Source organism: Poromitra crassiceps (assembly GCF_964638095.1).
Source record: "Poromitra crassiceps genome assembly, chromosome: 15".
Classification (NCBI taxonomy): domain Eukaryota; kingdom Metazoa; phylum Chordata; class Actinopteri; order Beryciformes; family Melamphaidae; genus Poromitra; species Poromitra crassiceps.
In genome coordinates this window covers 32,145,173-32,167,258 of record NC_139634.1, presented here as the reverse complement: position 1 = coordinate 32,167,258, position 22,086 = coordinate 32,145,173, and the positions used below count along the sequence as shown (strand labels likewise).

The 22,086-nt window shown below is 44.9% G+C and overlaps 1 protein-coding gene across 1 annotated transcript in view; it reads right to left on the bottom strand.

Moving 5' to 3' along the window:
* LOC310789694 (connector enhancer of kinase suppressor of ras 2) overlaps positions 1–22,086 on the bottom strand; it is a gene marked incomplete at both ends in the record, with an annotated part of 82,124 nt that overhangs the window by 47,630 nt on the left and 12,408 nt on the right. The window contains 3 exons of the mRNA XM_083651352.1: positions 1,201–1,288; positions 1,548–1,750; positions 12,743–12,906. Coding sequence (XP_083507478.1) covers positions 1,201–1,288; positions 1,548–1,750; positions 12,743–12,906 — 455 coding nt within the window. The remainder of the gene's footprint in view (positions 1–1,200; positions 1,289–1,547; positions 1,751–12,742; positions 12,907–22,086) is intronic.

Below are 22,086 nucleotides of genomic sequence, written 5' to 3'. Positions count from 1 at the left end.
TTCAACCAGCTTTGTATCATCACCAGTGATGTCATTCATGCACAAATGGCATCACTGGTCCGCAACTTAACTCAAATCAACTCCCAATAACTGTCAAACTAAATGCATGGCTGCAAAACGGTTTACAGTTTTCGGCTATACTACTGATTTTTATAATGACAACAAAGCTGGTTGAAAATGGGTTCCTTTGAGAGCCGGGGATGAGGTCTAGCAGTAAGTGAATGAGCACATTGCCTGAGGCTGTGAGTGAGAGCTGCTACCATCATCAGCCGCGGTGCGCGCCGCCCGTGGCAGCGGGCATATGCTGTGCATCCTACAATCCATAGAAGCAAGCTGCATCCATATTGATGCACCCCATCCCAATCCACTGCAGTGTTGTCCTTCCAGGTCAAATCATGACCTTTACGTGGGTCATAAATATGCACATAATGGATATGCACACGTGCATGCATCCAGTGTGTGTGTGTGTGTAACTGTCCCAGAGACAGGTTTCATTGAGAAATTGATTCATAATTCATATTCATTCTTCCGTCATAAATTCATGGTGATTTGCATAAAAAATGATTAAAAACGCAATAAATAAGATGTTATAAATAAGAGATTAAAAAGGGTAAAATTGATAAAAGTTGTCTAAAAATATACTACTTTAAAATAGCCTAATGTTGGGTAAAAACTAAGTGCACTTTATTTAAGATTTAATGTGTAATGTGTAATGAGTGTAATGGGTAACATGACCAGAGTTTAGTTAAGGGCGTGACCGTGGCATTTTGGGTCAGAACGAATATGGCTGCTGAAGAAGAAAGACGTACAGCCCCAATCTAACCCATTCCGCACGTGGTTCAAAAGGCGCACACGGTAAATGTCTTTAATTTGGTTTATATTTGTGTAAAAGGTCTGTTAATGTGATTATGACGTTGCATAAACGATGTGGTATGATTCAGACAATGTTATTTGATTTCAGCACATTTCAGTTGTGGTAACGTGTTTGGACATGTATAATTGCTGGAGAGACGTGGAATAGACGGAATCTTTTTGTTGTTATTTCTTCAGTTTTCACGGTGTCTGCTGACAAAGAGAGAGATAAATAAAACCTTCAAAAGACATCAGTATGAAGCGTGGCCATCATTTCTAAGAGACATTGAACCAGTGTGTGTGTGTGTGTGTGTGTGTGTGTCCGTGTGCGTGTGCGTGTGTCTGCACCTGTTGTACAATGGTGGTTAACTCTAGGCAGAGCTGCACAATGTTGTTCTTCAGTAATGAATACTCTGTCACACTGGCAAACGGAGATCTGAAAATTAAAACATAGGGTTCATTATTGCACGGACACATATGGCTCCATCAGCTGATCTAAATAATAGTGGTACATGTTCACCTTTGAGGGAAAAAACGACAACCCCCCCTTTAGGGATTAGACTATTCAAACCACAAAAAGTCTATACTAAAAACTCATTATCAACGACCATTTAGAATATTGGCTACCAGGTTTCAGCCCTATGGCCTTCACCATCTTCTTAATTCAGCTACAGCTACAGCGTGCAGGTCGCTACCTGTCGAGCCAGGCTAGCAGGTTCTTAGCTGCACCAATCAGATCCACCACCGAGGTGAGGAAGTCATTGGGCAGCCTCCGGGAAGCTCGTCCGTCGTAGTGTCCGCCCCTCCGCCGGCCCAGGATGAAGTTCTGCAGGTTCTTAGCGGAGGCGTTCAGTTTGTGGGACAGAGTCCGGAGGTTCTCTGTCTCTAGGCCATAGTTCTGCAGGACACACACATACAGTACAAGTTACAACAGCATCAGTGCCTATATAACACGCCCATGTGGGTAACATCAGATGGTTGGAGGTTGCTTTGGGCACAACACAACCAAAGTGCTAGAATATATTTTGCAATTGTCACATTTGACAGAATCATACGTTTGCTTAAATACTGGTGAAATGGTCAGCTCACAAGTTGGTGGGTCGGATTAAAAAAATAAACGGTACAGACCCACTGGGCCACATTGCACTTATAGAGACAGTCGGTCTATGTGGGAACACCCACAAAATATTATACGTCTGGCGCGCGAGTGGGGTAAAAACCATATATCTCAATGGGCTGACTCACCAAAGGACGGTGCTGCGGCTCTACACTACAGGATTGGGGATTCTAAAGCAGGTACATAGACGTACGTCTGTTCAGATGTGCGTTTACTGCGGGGGTTAAATGCCCCCGATTGTGTCTGCCTGGGCTGGGCTAGCAGCTAAATGCTAATTATGCTGAATGGATAGAACAGGGGGATTTACCCCACCCTGACCACGGCCCCAGCCAGCTAACCCAATGTCTATGACAAGACATCGCCTCAACCTACAGCTTCCCAAGGCACCTCCAGTCATAACCTGCCTGATAGAGCCTGATTCCTGCTGACATGAATCCCCCCCCCCCCCCCCACACACACACACACACTTGTACAGTCAGATGCACAGGCTGAGCTAGACGTATCTATTCCCCCCTCTGCCTCTAGATCTATTCGACATCGTCACGACGACAGAGACGACAAATTAGAGAGGGTTTCACATTGACAGAAAAAGAGAGAGAGCAAGAACTAAGGAATGAAGGAAGCAGAGGACGAGGGGAAAGAGAATGCAAAGGGGGAGAAGCAAGGGGAGATGAAAGAGAGAGAGAGAGGAAGGGGAGTACCCTGCTATGCATCTCACTGAAACTGGGTCATGCATATGCGCTGTGCTCTGTCTAATCTTCTTTTTACGTGTGTGTAGATGTACTGTATACATGAACTTGGGAACATACATGTTTGTACAGCTGTAATTAGCCTCGTCCATGATCTTATCTAAAGCTCTGTGAGGCATTCTCCAGGGAACAAGAGTGTTATGAAGCACTGTGTCGCCTGCCTGGATGATTGTGTGTGTGTGTGTGTGTGTGTGTGTGTGTGTGTGTGTGTGTGTGTTTCTGAGAAAGAGAGAAATAATTTGAACATGCATGCGTGTGTGTGTGTGTGTGTGTGTGTGTGTGTGTGTGTGTGTGTGTGTGTGTCAAATCAATAGACTAAGAGGGCGATGCCATTAGAGAAGCCCTCATGTCGATGTGGTTGCCATAGCAGCCATGTGTAGAGTGGCCTCTCCTCTATGCTGATATTTCTACCACATTGTCCTCAGCATCACACTCAAACATCATTTATTGCATGCTGGGAGTGGGAGCAAAATGCAGACGATGCCAGTAGCCTTTTTCATTTCTTTCTTTCCAAAAGTAATTAATTTGCTCCACACACTGTAATGGCTCATATATACTCCATTTTCATACGTAAATAGATGCGTCCGTTTCAAGCGTTATTATCGTCACTGCCCACATACCTCCATGCGTCTTTCACATTGGTATCATTAAGCAATACATTCACCAGTGGGCAGTAGAGAGTCAAATGCATGAGTGTGTGCGTGGTTTTGCTGCGTTTCATGCATATCCGTAAGCTTGCAGAGGACGGACAGAAAACGCTCGAAATGAACGCAGAGTACGGACAGAAGGGTCTGGCCATCTCCCTCTCTGTCTTTAACGTTGAGTATAATTGGGCCTTAAAGTCGAGCTGAACCCAAAAATGACTTTTCTTTTCTTTTAGTTCAAATACCTGGGTATGCAGTGCACCTATTTAATAATGTATGCCAAAAAAATCACAAAAATCAAATTTCTTTAGTTTTTCACACTGTTTCACATCAAAAGTTAATTTTTCAAGATTTCATTGATAACAGTAATCTACAGTTTGCTGACGTCACCTAGTACTATCAAATTTCTACCCCATTTCAACCAATCATATCACGACATGGCAGCTGTCAATCAAATCTTCATTTCAGGATAATTTTCTCTTCCAAAAGAAAGAGAAAATGGCGCCTAGTGCCTGTCATCTGGCAGAATTCCTATCCCATAAACTAACTACTAACTTGACCAATTGTGTGAAACATGAAAAAAAACAAAACAGTAATGTCTAAGAATGCAAAGAAATGTAACTGGCTTGTTAAAACGCGCATTCCATGAATATCATATTTACAGCAATAGCGATAAAGGCGCGCGCTTGAGAGCCTGGTTGTCAGGGGTCGCCCCTCGGAGATTCCAGGTGGGCGGGCAGCACCCATGCATCGAATTGTCCGCTCGCTCCGCACGAAGCAGCTGGCTGCCTGGTACTCCGCGGATCCCACTCGCGTAGCACGACAACACGCTGAATCCCACTCAATTTGGGGGTGGAACACGCCATGATTGGCCAATGCCAAAGCCAGTCCCCAGAATTGTCAAATCAAATCATCGACACCCGGCATTGTCCGCCTCTCAACCCTGTCATCTCAGACAAGATTTGTTTGAGTCTCCGACGCTTGTGCATTTGCATTCGCCTGTGGTTGACTTCGACTTTAAAGGAACACTCCGCCCATTTTCAACCAGCTTTGTATCATTAGAACATCAGTAGTATATCAGAAAACTGTAAACGGTTTTGAAGTCTGTCATTTAATTTGACAGTTATTGAGTGTTAAAGTGTGGACCAGTGACATCACTGGTCCACACTAACTCAAATTAATAACTCATTAACTCAAATCAACTCTCAATAACTGTCAAACTAGATGAATGACTTCAAACCATTTACAGTTTGAGAGTTGATTTGAGTTAATGAGTTATTCATTTGAGTTAGTGTGGACCAGTGATGTCACTGGTCCACACTTTAACACCCAATAACTGTCAAATTAAATGACAGACTTCAAAACAGTTTACAGTTTTCTGATATACTACTGATGTTCTAATGATACAAAGCTGGTTGAAAATGGGCGGAGTGTTCCTTTAAGGCTACACAGTCTCACACATATGGTTTTTCAGTCCACTTCAAGTCCCCTATACCAAGATATGGAGTTTCTAGTCTCAACGCCAGACCCATAAAGCCCAATTTATGCTTCGTCTGCCGACACTTTTGAAATGGTCGCAGACAGAAATGAGGACTTGAGTCGACACTTTCAAGTGTCTGCGAGCAGTGTCTGCTACCTGGTGAAATGTCTAGTGTCGCTGACTACGTCACATAATGTCGCGCAAGTCTGATTGGCTATATAGACGGGCACGCGCGACTTCCTTGTTTTAGTTTTCGCTGAAATGAAATTAATGAGCGTGTCCCCGGTATTTTTATCAGCCTGTCCTTGATGTATGACTTCGTGAAAATCACAAAGAACACCGTGACCAACTTCCCAGAGAGAGAGGAGGTGATTGTGTGGTTGTGTGTCGTTATATGCGGCTGCAGTTACATCTTGCCTCCGACGTGGGTTCACTGACAGCATTCCCTCTCTTGCCTGTCTGCACTGCACTAGTTCTCTGCCTCCCTCTGTCTCTAGCGTCACGTGACCGTTGCGCCGTGGAGAGAAGCATAAATGCAGCAACATGAGCGACACTTTATTTTTCGTCTGCGACCATGTGCTGAGCGACACTTTATAATAAGTATAAATTAAGCTTAAGAGTTCTTGCGGAGAGCAGCGATTCAACGTAATATTTGAGACTGGGGAGAAACTATGAGTATCTAACATTGATGCAGCATACATTTTCTCGACATTCATGAAATGAGCATGGTGTGTTAAAATGCAAATATGTGCTCCATGCAAGAGTGACAGAAATAGGTTTTATAAGGAGACATGAAAGAGACAAGAAACAGCTAATAGCATGGTTTTCCCTGGCTCTTTGGAGGGCTCCCACTCGCGTAGCACCACAACACGCTGAATCCCACTCGATTTGGGGGCAGAACACGCCAGGATTGGCCGACGCCAAATCCAGTCCCCAGAATTGTCAAATCATCACGCTATGGCCCGCCTCTCAACTCTCTGTCATCTCAGACAGTATTTGTTTTCAGTCTGAAACGTCTCTGACCCTCGCGCTACTTGGGTTCCGTTGGGTTCAGCTCGTGTTGACCAAACATGACCAAAACCAAATTATTTGAGTTGCCTAATCTTAACTCTAACCTTAACCCTAACCCTAACCTTAACCTTAACCTTATAACCTAAGACCAAATTAACTGTTAGCTAACCCTGTCCAATTCATGTTATTGTAAAGCAAACCCATTTGTGATGGATCTTCACATAATTTGTGTACACAACAACATGTAATCTGCATTTCAGAGTCTTCTACTGCTGCCACTTAACTGCACCTGTGGGGAAACCACCAATGCTGTGTTAAATCACCTGTGGGGAAACCACCAATGCTGTGTTAAATCACCTGTGGGGAAACCACCAATGCTGTGTTAAATCACCTGTGGGGAAACCACCAATGCTGTGTTAAATCACCTGTGGGGAAACCACCAATGCTGTGTTAAATCACCTGTGGGGAAACCACCAATGCTGTGTTAAATCACCTGTGGGGAAACCACCAATGCTGTGTTAAATCACCTGTGGGGAAACCACCAATGCTGTGTTAAATCACCTGTGGGGAAACCACCAATGCTGTGTTAAATCACCTGTGGGGAAACCACCAATGCTGTGTTAAATCACCTGTGGGGAAACCACCAATGCTGTGTTAAATCACCTGTGGGGAAACCACCAATGCTGTGTTAAATCACCTGTGGGGAAACCACCAATGCTGTGTTAAATCACCTGTGGGGAAACCACCAATGCTGTGTTAAATCACCTGTGGGGAAACCACCAATGCTGTGTTAAATCACCTGTGGGGAAACCACCAATGCTGGATTGAAGTCATCATACAAGGGCTGATGTATGATGGTATCTGCCACCCCACAAAAAAAGAAGCTGTAAACAGTTTGATTTGTTTATAATGATGCGTTTACATTTTAAAGAGAGTGCTTTCATTCAACAAGTCATAGCCTTGAACATTCAAGTCTGCATATTCAAGTGTGCATGTATACACAGTGCAGAAAGACTCAAATCACTTGCACAAAAGGTCAAAAGTTAAAGAATTCAAATGGGTCTTGAGAAGAGTTTTGAATGAGCCTGGGGTAGACCTCGCATAATGGAGGAAGCTGTTTCACTGTCTTGGGACAATAACAGCACATCCAGTGGCAATGCTAAGTCCTTAAGCTTCAAACTCGACTGTAGAATATCCAATAACCCCCCTGGTGGACATAAAGGATCAGGAATATACTGTAGGTTGAGGCCAAATCTTTCCGAGCCTTCAAAACAAAAAACAGAATCTTGAAATCAATTCTGAATCCCACTAGACAGAGAAAAGCAACATCTTCAAACATCCAAAATCAAACCTTCTTGCTGCTGTCAGTGATCTCAACTACAGGTGGGACATGGAAAGCTGCTACTCTTCGTGAATCACTTTCGCTATAGATCTATCAAAACCTGAGGATCGCAACAGCTGTCTGTAAGAGTTTTGACGACAGAACCAACATCAGAACTACTCGAGGAGGTTTTTGTCCCATGAAATGTCATGGGCTGGGTATTGTCTGCTTAACACTAAACAGAAATGTTGTAAAAAAAGAAGTGGGGTGGGGGGGGGGGGGTGTTATAAAGGGAAGAGAATTGGAACTAAAACAGAACCTTGAGAAACCGCACAACAAATCATAGACAGTTGAACGCCTCGCCTCATCAACAGCCATATAGACATAGGTGTAGTGCCCATAGAACGCGGGGGAACGGCGTTCCCATACTTTTCCAAGGGGTGTTTTGTGTGTGTCAGTGTGTGTGTGCATGTCGAGCCAATAAAACGAGTGAAACTGGGGAAAGTTGTCATTCATCCTATATTTAAGGTGGGCTGAATTATTCAGACGGCATCAACTCGTGGCTTGAAGGAAGAAGGAAATATTCCACCTTAACTAGCTACAGCGCGGGGGAAACCTCAGTTTAATAAAAGCTATAGCCTACTGAAACAGCTACTGGCTTTTTCAGCATCAAAATATGTTTTTTTCCCCCAGTACCTCACTATAACAAGTAGCTAAAGATGAAAAAGGCAGCCAAACATCCTTTCATTTTTCGGACCAGCTGCTAAAAAGGTACGTTTACAATCATGAAGAAACAATGTTAAAGCGTGTTTATTTTCAACACGGTTGAATCAAAAGTTAGCGTTAATCACCCCATTGCAATTTGCATCGCCAGAATTCGCCACAAAATTCTAAAAATGCTGGCCGCCGTGCCAAATGATGATCAATGCCTTGTGCAACTTGTGTGATGCTTGAGACTCGTTGAGAGATTGTTTAGCTGTTTGTGTTGATAACTGACTCTGCTGAGTCTGCTCTGCTGTGCCCATATACGTCTTTTAGTTTCAGAGCTGCAAATGTCATGGGCTACTTCTGCAGTGTTTATAGAGGACACAATAAGTTAAGTCGTGTGTCAGTGACGGCGGTTTGCAGCACTTGAGGAATCCGTGAGTTTGCTCGTTTAATTCGTTGATATAAGCGATTGCCCGAACGAACGTTAGCGTGTGTGCGTGCAAGGGGGGGGGGGGGGGTTGTTGGGACCTGTGCGTGTGCGGGTGTTCCCCATATAGGTGCGTTCCCCCACTTATCCAGATAGCACTACACCTCTGCATATAGAGAGCTGAAAAGTCACAATGTGTGGGACAGAGTGAGTTCAGAGAGTGAGCTAACCAAGAGTGAACCAGGTCACAGTCAATGTGTGGGACAGAGTGAGTTCAGAGAGTGAGCTAACCAAGAGTGAGCCAGGTCACAGTCAATGTGTGGGACAGAGTGAGTTCAGAGGATGAGCTAACCAAGAGTGAACCAGGTCACAGTCAATGTGTGGGAGTGGGACAGAGTGAGTTCAGAGAGTGAGCTAACCAAGAGTGAGCCAGGTCACAGTCAATGTGTGGGAGTGGGACAGAGTGAGTTCAGAGAGTGAGCTAACCAAGAGTGAACCAGGTCACAGTCAATGTGTGGGACAGAGTGAGTTCAGAGAGTGAGCTAACCAAGAGTGAACCAGGTCACAGTCAATGTGTGGGACAGAGTGAGTTCAGAGAGTGAGCTAACCAAGAGTGAACCAGGTCACAGTCAATGTGTGGGACAGACTGAGTTCAGAGAGTGAGCTAACCAAGAGTGAACCAGGTCACAGTCAATGTGTGGGACAGAGTGAGTTCAGAGGGTGAGCTAACCAAGAGTGAACCAGGTCACAGTCAATGTGTGGGACAGAGTGAGTTCAGAGAGTGAACTAACCAAGAGTGAACCAGGTCACAGTCAATGTGTGGGACAGAGTGAGTTCAGAGAGTGAGCTAACCAAGAGTGAACCAGGTCACAGTCAATGTGTGGGACAGTGAGTTCAGAGAGTGAGCTAACCAAGAGTGAACCAGGTCACAGTCAATGTGTGGGACAGAGTGAGTTCAGAAAGTGAGCTAACCAAGAGTGAACCAGGTCACAGTCAATGTGTGGGACAGAGTGAGTTCAGAGGGTGAGCTAACCAAGAGTGAACCAGGTCACAGTCAATGTGTGGGACAGAGTGAGTTCAGAGAGTGAGCTAACCAAGAGTGAACCAGGTCACAGTCAATGTGTGGGACAGTGTGAGTTCAGAGAGTGAGCTAACCAAGAGTGAGCCAGGTCACAGCCAATGTGTGGGAGTGGGACAGAGTGAGTTCAGTGAGTGCGCTAACCAAGAGTGAACCAGGTCACAGTCAGAAATAGAAAATCCAATATACGGGTTAGGAAGAAATCCCTCAAGACAAAAGACCTATGAGACATATGAGCTTGGATTGGTCATGACAGTATAGTGCCAGAGGTGGCACATCTCTTACACAGACATTCACAGCAAGTTCATATTCATATCTAGTCGGAGAGACACTGACCTGCTGGCTGTAATTTAACCTATATACTCACCTGCAATCCATAGGTTTATCTTTTTTTTTGAATCCCAGATTGAGACTTTCATGCACAGAAATTTAATTAATTCGCTTTTGCTTAAATTATTATTATTTTTAATTACAGAACAAGCTATCGTATGCACAATTTATATGTATGTAATAGTGGCAAATGAATGAATCCTTTGCAAATAGAAAAAAAAACTGTGCTCTGACTACTAGTAAAACAAAGAGTTATCACAATATCAATTATCATATTTGTAGAGGCTACTTGTATTACACCTGTTTCACATTTATGCAAGCCTGTCCTTTCACACTTTGGAATGAAGAGTCATCCTATTCTTATACACTCAGTTCCCAGCAGAAAGCCCATAAATTCAGCCTGTGAAGGCAGATTCTTTAATGTGGGAGATTCACAGCACACGCAGAAACTTACTTATCAGATAGGTGCTTCAGGCAAAACTCCGTTACATAGTAGGCATTAAAGAAGGGACTTTTCCACATTCACAGCCAGAAAGACTGAACGCTCAGTCAACGCTTGAAACTCACATGGATCCAGGTCTGCAGAAGCTGCCTGCTCTAGACCGCACGATGAAAAGAAAGTGGGATCAGTTGATCAGTCAAATGACTTATGATGTACGACATTTCTGCTGAAACTCTCTTTATTTACCCAGGTTTCCTTTCCACATCCTCTACAGCATTGGTTCTCAAATGGGGGTCCGGGGACCCCCAGGGGTCTGTGGCACTTTGCAAGGGGGTCCGCGAAAAGTTTTCAGGAAAATAAAAATAAAAAGTTAATTTTTTTTGCAAAAGCTTAGTTCAACGAAAATATTTTATTCTTTAAATCTAAAATGGTTCATGGATTACATTCTAATCTAACAAACCTATCAATTTAAAAGTCAAGCACGTTACTGTGGAAACAAGCTTAGCCCAGAATCAGAATGAGGGGGTCCCCGGTAGATTTTCTATCTTGTAAGGCGTCCTTGGCTGAAAAGCATTTGAGAACCTCTGCTCTACAGGCTCTACCTGGTGCTGTACCTCTACCTGGGGACTGGGGGGGGGGGGGGCAGTAGATGAGGGGGGGGGGGGGGGTAGGGGTCAATTGAGATTTGCTTCCCTCAGCTCCCTTAAAACTACTCACAGCACTCTACTTGCACTGATTCCCCTCGTCTGGATACCTGGCATCCCCTAGTGCACGTGCCCGTGCCCCCGTGTGTGTGTGTGTGTGTATGTGTGTGTGTGTGTGTGTGTGTGTGTGTGTGTGTGTGTGTGTGTGTGTGTGTGTGTGTGTGTGTGTGTGTGTGTGTCTCCAGTTCCAGGACATATGGTGAGTGCTGCCTGGGACACCAGGGACACTCATTCCCATGCTGGAACATTTGAATGAGAACTGGTGCCAGAGACACACATGCACGTGCACATGTACGTGCACATGCGCACACGCATGCGTGCACACACACACACACACACACACACACACACACACACACACACACACACACACACACACACACACACACACACACACACACACACACACACACACACACACACACACACACACACACACAAACACATTCACAGTCCCAACTAATCCAGCCATGTGTGCCTGGGAGATAAGGTGCATACACTCTCACATGCTCTCTCTCTCTCTCTCTCTCCTCTCTATCTGTCCCTCCTCTCTCGCTCTCTCTCTCCTCTCTCTATCTCTCTCCTTTCCACTCTGTCTTTTCTCTCTCACGGAGAGTAGCACCAAAGTCCTTCTAATTCCCTAATCCTGAGCAGGACGCTGCACACAGCCAGCACTGACCAAGGCCAAACACAGTAGGGCCCAACTAATAGAGGATTTTTTTGTGTGCCATTCCTTAAACCGATATCAATAACTGATGGAGGGGGGGTGGGGTGAACAGATATACAGTATAAACCTATCTACCTATGAGAGTTTATTTGCTGGTTGCATTATTTATCTTTATTTTATTTTATTCTCGACAAAAAAATCATTTTAAAATACTCATGCATACTGGCTATTTGCATGTAATAGCCCCTTTTTAAAGTGTCAATATTGTCTTTTATTCTGTTATTTCCTATTTGATATTCAAAATGTGTGCATATGTGTGCAAAGGGAATTTTGGCTTCTAATAGTAAAATTAAGCAATAGCTCACGGCAGGCTGTGCAATATGCTCATTATACCACACCTTCGCCCGATGCCGGAGAAGATTCAGAAATCAGGGGGTACTGAAGGCAAACAAGTTTGAGAACCACTGGAGTAAGGCATTATGGTTCCTAAATCCAGTTCATTCAAGAACACTCAAGTCATAGAATTAACCATTTATTGTATTATGAATACAATGCATACAATTATGTTTGGCGTTGAAGGCTCCGCTCCGAATTAATTTAATATTTAATTTAATATTTAATTAATTTAATTCTCCCTGAACTCGGCTCAGCAAGCATGCTACGCCGAGCAGGGAGAGCAAGCAGAATCCCCCATGGGAATAAAATATTCCAGATACATTTAAACCATAGAAAGTAAAAGAGGGAGCCTAAAAGCAAGACATGGAAACATGTTCATTTTTTGAGCCATGCAGACTCCAGAGCTACTATACATGATAGCATTTGATCTAAAAGGTGGAGGCTGGGGTGGAGGGGGCAAAGCGTGGCCAGCAGCCGCAACGATCAGCAAGGTGGGGAACAGATTAGTGAGTGAGAGGCTGCCATATTTAAACGGAGCGCCTTGTTGTGAGAATGACTGTGATTGGAGAATTGGTTAAACGGTGAACCAAACAGAGGCTGTCAGCTGGTACAGCTGGGGTGTAGCCTATGACATCATGTCTTGAATGAACTAACGCAGGCTTCATTAATCACATTTCAGTGACTAAATCACTTGTGGCGTTACTTGCCTTACATAAGTTCTTCAATTCAGTTCTTCAATTATCAGCACAACCGGGCATCTGGGATCTGCAGGATTATGGAAAAGGGAAGGTAAGAAAGTAGCAGAAACTGACTGACCAGCGCACAGAGGAGGTCCACAGCCTCCAGGATGAGTTCCTGGTGTCCTATCCTGGTGACCCCCAGCTCCTCCAGCTCCTGGTGGGTGATGTGCAGCAGCTGCTCTCCCCCCATCTGCTCCCGTTCAAAACTCTTCACATACTGTTGGAGACAGTCGTCCAGACCTGAGGATAACAACACACATACAGGTTAATCCACACCCAGCATGTTTCCCCATATCACTATTTATGTGGCCAGCCTCAGAAGATGCAGGTTGGAAACTTAAAGATTTTCGTTGTGGCAAGTTGTTCTTTCTTTTTCTGATTCCCCCCCATTTTCTCCCCAATTGTACTTGGCCAATTTCCCCCTGCTGCCCCGGTCGCTGCTCCACCCCCTCTGCCGATCTGGGGAGAGCCGTAGACTAGCACCATGCTTCCTCTGACACATGCACAGTTGCCAGCCGCTTCTTTTCACCTGACAGCGGGGTGCTTCACCGGCACCCCGACTGACCAGAGGAGGCGCTAGTGCAGCAAGCAGGACAAGTACCCTTAAGCCAGCTTCCCACCCGCAGACACAGCCAATCGTGCCTTTATGGATGCCCGACCAAGCCGGAGGTAACACAGGGGCTCTTTCATCACTAGTGGACCTGTGGAAGTTAGATTCACCTGGGAATTAGGCCCTCCCTGGTCTGGAACATGACATGCAATGTCATAAGTGTGTAACTCAAGCAATAGTGATGTCATCAGTGATGTCACTCGAGCAATTGCAATGTCATCAGTAAGTGGTGTCATCAGTGAGTGATATCACTCGAACAATTTGTCCCTTCATAAATCCTTCTGTTTAAGACACACACATAACTGAAGGAATGGCTGCTCGAGCAGGACATGAGCTCCATGATGCTGCCGAGGCAGGAGACCTGGACAAACTGAGGGCCCTGCTGCAGGAGGACTGCTTCAGAAGGGAGATCAATGCGTGCTGTTCGTGTTTCTGGTGCGGTTGTTCCCCTTTGTGGCACGCAGCCAGGCAGGGTCACGCTGCCTGTGTGGCCTACCTGATCACCCAGGGAGCCCAGGTAGATCATACGCCGGGCAATTTTTACATCATCTGGCCTCTCTTCTTCTGCGCCAAGCGACACAACCTGGACTGCTTCCGCCTGCTGCTCCAGGCCGCTGGCGTCCTGACCCGTAAAGTGGCTACTGTCCTGCTGGGTCAGGTGCTGGAGCTCGGGTGCGACGTGGCCTTCGTCCAGCTGCTCCTGGACCACGGCGCCAACCCCCTGGTGAGGATGCAGGCACGGCTGAAGGTGATGGCGGATCCAGAGGCGCTCAGGGTCTTTCTGGAGGCCAAGAGATGTCCTCGCAGTCTGGCCCACGTGTGTCGGATCCAGATCCGCCAAGCGCTGGGCACAGATCGCCTGAACCAAGTCCACTCCCTACCACTAACACAAGTGATGAAGGATTTCGTGCTGCACCAAAACTGACTTGAAGGATTTAGTTCTTCAGTGACTGTTTCAAACAAATCCAGGACCAGAGATTAAATACCATCATCATACACCACTTGTAGCCAATCCTCCTACTATACAGTAATTGGAGAGCTGCGTGTCCGTTAGGGGTGTCAAAAATAATCAATTATAAGATGCATCGCGATGCGGACGTGCACGATTCTGCATCGATTCACAAATGTCAAAATGATAAAAAAAAAAAAAAGTTTTAATAATCAAATAAAATATAATGGAAGTACATGCAGTTGTTTATTTTAATTATGGATCATAATACAATGCAATTCCAAATGCACTTTTATTTTAAAAGTAGCCACACAGTGAGAAAAAAGAAAAAAAGTGATGCATCGATTTAAGATGCATCGAGATGCATCGACAATCGTAATCAAATCGAATCATAGCGCTCTGAATCGTAATCGAATCGAATCGTGAGGCCAGTGAAGATTCACAGCCCTAGTGTCCGTGTGTGCTAGGTTTATCGTCTCCAGAGGCCCCACCCTAGAATTGATGTTGGAAATTCTAGTTATCTTAATATGACGCCAGGTTCAGTTAGCTTTGCACAGAAACAGCCGGTATAAATCCTTTTTACTTTTGTACTTGATTACATTTCAGACCCTGTCATTTTTACTTTTACTTGAGTAAATAAGTCGAGTCAGTACTTCTACTTTTAGTAAAGGATGTAAAGAATGTAAAGAATGTGTGTACTTTTCCCATCTATGCACTTTCATAATGAGTTTATGACCTCAATCGCTAGTCTTCAATACAGCATGATGTTCACTTTGTAAACTATGGCCCAATTTAGAGTAGCATAGACAATAGAAGAGACTATGTTTTTGGGGTGTGATTGACAGGTTACCTGTCCAATGATCACCCAGCTCTCCGATCACGGACCAATAGCAGGCGCAGGCTGCGCTGCGGCTTTTCTCATCCAAATTCACCTCACTTCTGGCTAAATGTCAACCTCGAGGCTTCAAAACGCGAGTCCAAAAGCCAACGGGTAACGTCACGGTAGCTACGTCCATGTATTTATACGGTCTATGGTCTGCTCCTGCATCTCGAGTCTTGGCCAATCAGACCACTGATCACCAATTGATTGGACAAATTACATCAGAAGAATGAGTAAGAAATCTGACAGACTAACGTTATTTAGGCGTGCAAGAGAGAGTGGGCAGCACGCAGCAGAGTGCGGGGGGGGGGGGGGAGGGGAGGGGGGGGGCACTACCCAGCCTGTGTGACACAGAGCATAAAACATGACAAATGTTACACAACATCAGCTACACACAAAGGTGTGATTACAAAATGGTGGCTATAGTAAAAAAAAGGGGAGGGAGGGGGGAGTGGCTGGTAGAATTTATTTCATGCATATTTCGAGTGACGCCGGGTGTGTCCAAAACCGTTCTAAATATGCAAGGGATGTATTGACTTATTTTCGCTGTTAGCTGTGGCTGCCTGCCATACAGAGAGGCAATCGGCACATACAGTAGATGTGGTGGGTCCTGGTTCTTATTGATTAGCAGAGAGCCTGAGGCTTTGAACCAAACAAAGTCAGCAGAAAGCACACACCTCCCCACAGACCTCACGAACAAGCCTCTGCAAAACGAGCACACACGGAATCAGAACGCACGGAAGCAAGTCCACACACACACATGCACACCACTGGATGCACACACACAGACACACAGACACACATGCGCGCGCGCACACACGCACACACACACACACACACAGACAGACACACACGCGCACACACACCTACACACACCTACACACACACACACACGCACACACACACACACACACACACACACACACACACACACACACACACACACACACACACACACACACAGACAGAGACAATTGGATTGCACACGCAAACACATGCTGTTATTCCGGGTCTTGACTGTGGAGGCATGTTGTTAAAGCTGACTGGAGCTGTGAGGAAAACACTGATGCTCAAGGGAAGCAATGCCGGCAGAGAGCAGACAGTGTGATAGCGCCTTAACACACACACGCACACACACCCACACACACACACACACCCACACACACACACACACACACACACACACACACACACACACACACACACACACACACACACACACAGAGCAGACTGTGTGGTAGCACCTTAACACACACACACCCAGGCGTTATGTGTGAATGCTTGTTAGGCCATGGGACATAATAGACCCAATGTAAGAGCGCATTGCACTGAGTGGCATGGGCCCACAGAGCACAGCTGAGGCAGAACACATTTAAAGCTAACACATCAGCAGGGGGGCTGTGCATTATAGCACGGAAGGGAAAATTGTTTAATGGATTATACCCCCTAATGGGGAAAACCCACATGAATTCTACATTATGTCATGTTATGTGATATCATCCTATCACATTGGAGAGTATTATGAACACATGTGAAGCACATGTTTTGGTATGTGACACCATGAAAATGACATGTAATACAATTTAGTATGTGGGCGAAGTTTGTTTCAAGTTCTGTGTTCGGCGACAGCTATGCCGTTTTACATGCGATCGGGCTGAAACCTTCAGGGTGTGTAAAGGGCACCCATGCGGGTGACCTGACGGAGCTGTATTTTTTAATTAGTCTAATTAGCTAATGAATGATGTGATGTCATCAGTGATGATGTCATCAGTGATGATGTCATCAGTGATGATGTCAAAAGTGATGTCATAAGGGCACACACACACACACACACACACACACACAAGGAGGCGTTGTGACAAACTGATCAGTGATGTCATAGGGGCGCACACACACACATACACACACTGATGATGTCATCAGTGATATCATAATGGGGCACATACACACACACAAGGAGACGCAGGCGAGGCCGAGCCTAGGCATCGAGCGCGAGTAGCGAGCGAGATGCCTAGTGTTGTAGAAAATTGAAGTTCCATTGGCATTTCCTAATCAATAAGCTGTTATAAGCTATAATTGCATACACATAATTAATGCTATGAGTTATGTCATAAGGACAGAATCATATAGACAGACATGGCTCCATCTTATACAAATAGTTATTAGTCATAAATGCATATGGACAGGTAGACACACACCAAGGAGCAGATTTGATTTCTCCTCTACTCTACTGGCCTTCAGAAACTCAGCATGACAATGACCATGAGACAGGAACACTTGCTGATAACAGTCTCCCTGTCAGACTGCCCCGACGCACACACACATTTACAAGAGATCATCACATTCCTCTGCCCCCTCTTTTCCTGCCTTGCAGTATAAAGCGTATGTCAAATTGTGACATCGCCACTGAATATTTGGACTCTGTACATTGATCAGATGGTACATTGAGATTCAGTCCTCCTATAATGCAGTTTATAGGAGAATGTTATGGCTTTAAATATACTTTTATAAGACACTTCCTGGACTCTTGGTTTCCATTCATTTGGTTTATATAAGCTGTTTGAATCATTATAATGTGGATGAGGAGTGGTGAAATTCCATTCTATAACCTATAGTAACCTACCTAAGTAATAATAAATTCCTGTGACACTGTACCTTCATGACTGTAATAACATAACATGTGTATATGTGTGTGTGTGTGTGCGTGCGTGCGTGCGCGCGTGTGTGTGTGTGTGTGTGTGTGTGTGTAATTTTAAGAGAAACAACTCCAATGGGACAGTGTCTCTGTTGGCCTGCAGCACATATACTGTACTACACAACAGCAACAGTCTGGGTTTGAATCTGGTCTTTATCCTTACGCAGGTCATGTTAAAAGTCATACTGTATGTGAATAATGTTTTTTTTCCCTCATGTGGCTAGCATAGATATATGAGAGATATGATTGTGGGTCCATATGCAATCATTCATTTTTACATGTGAAATGTATGCGGTTGAAAAAATCTCTATTTACTCTCTACGGAGTCTAAATTTTCATTGAGACAAATTTATCAAATCTTAAATTTTCATTGAGACAAATTTATTAAATCTGTGAAATCGTTTCAAAACAGTTCAACCGCAGCTAATAAGTAGGATTTGTGAATATGTGACTTCCTGACCCTCACTATGAGAGAAAGAGGGAACGAGAAAGAAAACAGAGAGATGGCTATTTCTCAAAATGGAAGTCTTTATACCGTACAGATCCATTCCTATAAGGGAGACGTTTCAAACTAATCACCACCTTCTCTTCTCCTCCACCACTCCCTCGTTCGTTTGCCCTTCCTCTTCTCAACCTCCCCACCTACATCCCTGCTTCCCCTTCTGAAGGACAGAAGCACATTTTTTAGTTGCAGCAATGTCATACTATCTGCTACACCAGAGGTTCACCTGCTACCTGCTACACCAGAGGTTCCTCATACTATCTGCTACACCAGAGGTTCACCTGCTACCTGCTATCTGCTACACCAGAGGTTCACCTGCTACCTGCTACACCAGAGGTGCATCATACTATCTGCTACACCAGAGGTTCATTATACTATCTGCTACACCAGAGGTTCATCTGCTACCTGCTATCTGTTACACAAGAGGTTAATTATACTATCTGCTACACCAGAGGTTCATTATACTATCTGCTACACCAGAGGTTCACCTGCTACCTGATATCTGCTACACCAGAGGTTCACCTGCTACCTGCTACACCAGAGGTTCATTATACTATCTGCTACACCAGAGGTTCATTATACTATCTGCTACACCAGAGGTTCATCTGCTACCTGCTATCTGTTACACAAGAGGTTAATTATACTATCTGCTACACCAGAGGTTCATTATACTATCTGCTACACCAGAGGTTCACCTGCTACCTGATATCTGCTACACCAGAGGTTCACCTGCTACCTGATATCTGCTACACCAGAGGTTCATCTGCTACCTGCTATCTGTTACACAAGAGGTTCATTATACTATCTGCTACACCAGAGGTTCATTATACTATCTGCTACACCAGAGGTTCAGGAACCACCAGGGGGCCCTGAGGGAGTTTCAGGGGTCCCCAGAAAATTGACCAATTGCTAAACTTGACCTCCTTGATTTAATTTAACACAGTTAGAGAATGTAGAAAAATTACTGTTTTGATCATAGCTTCAGCTTACCTTCAGATGGTTATGAAATTGTGGACAAAAATCATATTTAACATAAAAAAATATTTCTCAGGTTTGGGTTTGAGAGACGAAATCTCATTAAATGGGAGTCCGTGGGCCTAAATTAGGGGGTCCTTGTTATGAAAAAGGTTGAGAATCCTCATGTACACGATGACTTGTCACCATATTACAATCTATCCATATTTGTGATATAACAAAGTATCTACGATGCTGATTTCACATTCAGTGCAGAGTTACAGTACAATCGCATCCTCACAACTCGTTCCTATGATTGATTATTGATTGTTGCTTCCTTGTCCTCTCCTTCCTCCAGCCGCCACTGCCTTCTTGTTACATAGAGAGGTGATGAATAAAGGATCAAAGAGGTTCCACCGCTCCCTCTGGGAAAGCCTCTCACTATAGCCATGGCCTACTTCACACACACACACACACACACACACACACACACACACACACACACACACACACACACACACACACACACACACACACACACACACACACACACACACACACACACACACACACACACACACACACACACAGGGTGGCAATGTGTTTAGAGGTGCCTCTCGTCGGGTTTTGCTGCTTCAAATGTGTCGTGATGCCATGGTGATTTCATTATGAGGGAGGAAGCCGCTGCCGTCACACAGCTCAGACTCAGCCGGAGTGTTTCTATATCAAGGCCAGCCTTGTCACTGTCATCTAAATAAGCACACACACACACACACACACACACACACACACACACACACACACACACACACACACATAGTTGTGCACAGCTGCTAGCCAATCGAATGAGTCAGAATGCTTCCCCTGGAGGACAAACATCTGATCTGGGTTCATCAGCTTAGTTCATATGCCAGCTAGAAATAGCACATGACGTTCACACACACACACACACACACACACACACACACACACACACACACACACACACACACACACACACACACACACACACACACACACACACACACACACACACACACACACACACACACACACACACACACACACACACACACACACACACACAGATACATCTGTACTGTACCTTGCCAGACAGTTGGTGATATTAAGATTCTGTAGATATAATTAGTCGAGATCAGGCCACAACGAAAGTCTATCCAGCAGCAAAATGTCTGCTTGCATCAAGGTGTACTGCATTCACAGTAACTGCAGGAAAGTTGAAAAGTGACCTTAAGCTTAAGTAGGTCATGTAGTGTTATAAGAGTCAAACAAATATAGCCTGCCCTGTGCACAGCTGAAACACACAAAAAGTCAAAAGGGTCTTTCTGTGTAATCACATCATAAGCTGATGCTCCTTCCCCCTGGGAACTACAGACTTGGGAATATGTTTTATATATATGTATTTATGATATGTATATCATAGCTTATCCAGAGACCAGACTGGCACATACGGGTACTTCGCAAAACACCATGGCCGTGCCCGGATAGAAAGCTTCAGATTCTGTAATGCAATGGTTTTTAGCTATGAATTATGACAACTAGAAACAGAGCGCGCTCCTTTCTAGCATCCCTCCCTCCTGCCGTGCCTCGTCCTCCTCCTCCTCCTCCTCTTTGGTCCGTACCTCGTTGGTTTGCTGTCGAGGTCTTGCCCGCCTCGCGGCCTCGGTGATGCAGCTCAGCTGCTGCGCAGCCTCGCCCGCAAACTCAAACGGTACGCGGCCTCGCCTGCTCAGCTGTTTGAGCAATTGTGCGCCGCCATGCTCTCCAATTATAGTGTGGCGAGATATTGTATGGATTAATTTAGTGTTAAACAAACCTCTGTTTTATAGACATGTGTAGTGATTATTTTGCTGCATGAATCTGAGCATAATAAATGAAGGTAGATGGTCAGCTGCCATGCCCCTTCAGCCTCCCTCTGTCTAAGTGGATCAATGACCCCACACACAGTAGCTTATCCCAACATCTACACATACAGTATTTGATGGAGTCAGCAGGTAGCATTCATTATGAATTGTTCATTATTAATTATTAAGATTTAGATGGAGACGACATTCTGATGCTGCTCTAAGGTTACTCTATGACTGTACTCCGGCAGCCTCCCACTGAAGCTAGCTATCCATCAGCAGTAAGCATGCATCTATTACACTAGTAACTGTCACGCAGCATCATATATCAACCACTGCTACACAACAGCGTTTCTTCAACAGAGCAATTCTTTCCCCCAAAAGGGGGTGTGGCCTTGGCGCTTGGCCCTTGATGACGCAATGCCAGTCTGGTCTATATAGATAGTTGGGATTGTGTTTACACCAGCTTTTACAGTAATCATGTCAATGTGTGTGTGTGTGTGTGTGTGTGTGTGTGTGTGTGTGTGTGTGTGTGTGTGTGTGTGGAGTGACCGTGTTTGGTGGAAATACTGTTCTTCCTGCTATGTGTGACATGTCTAACTAACTTAACTTAACTTAATACTGAAGAGTATTTTTGATTTTGCTTGCATCTTGCCCTCATGCTTTGCACTGCATAACAAAATGTTTGCTTCTGTCAACTGTCTTGCTTTTCTTCTTCTGGGTGTTATCATGATGAGGTGCATAATGGTCCAGGTTTTTCCAATGTTACACTTCTGCCCATTGCTCCATGTGGGTGCAGAGTTTGAGCATGTTCAATTGAGTTGTCTCCCTGAGAACCATGGAGTGATCCCATGGTCCCGACCATCACTGAACCCCTGTGCAGTGAGGCTAGCCCAAGCATGCCATTTTGACAGCTTCATTCACAGCTCACACAGTTCAGCCAAATCTCTCTCCCTCCCTCCCTC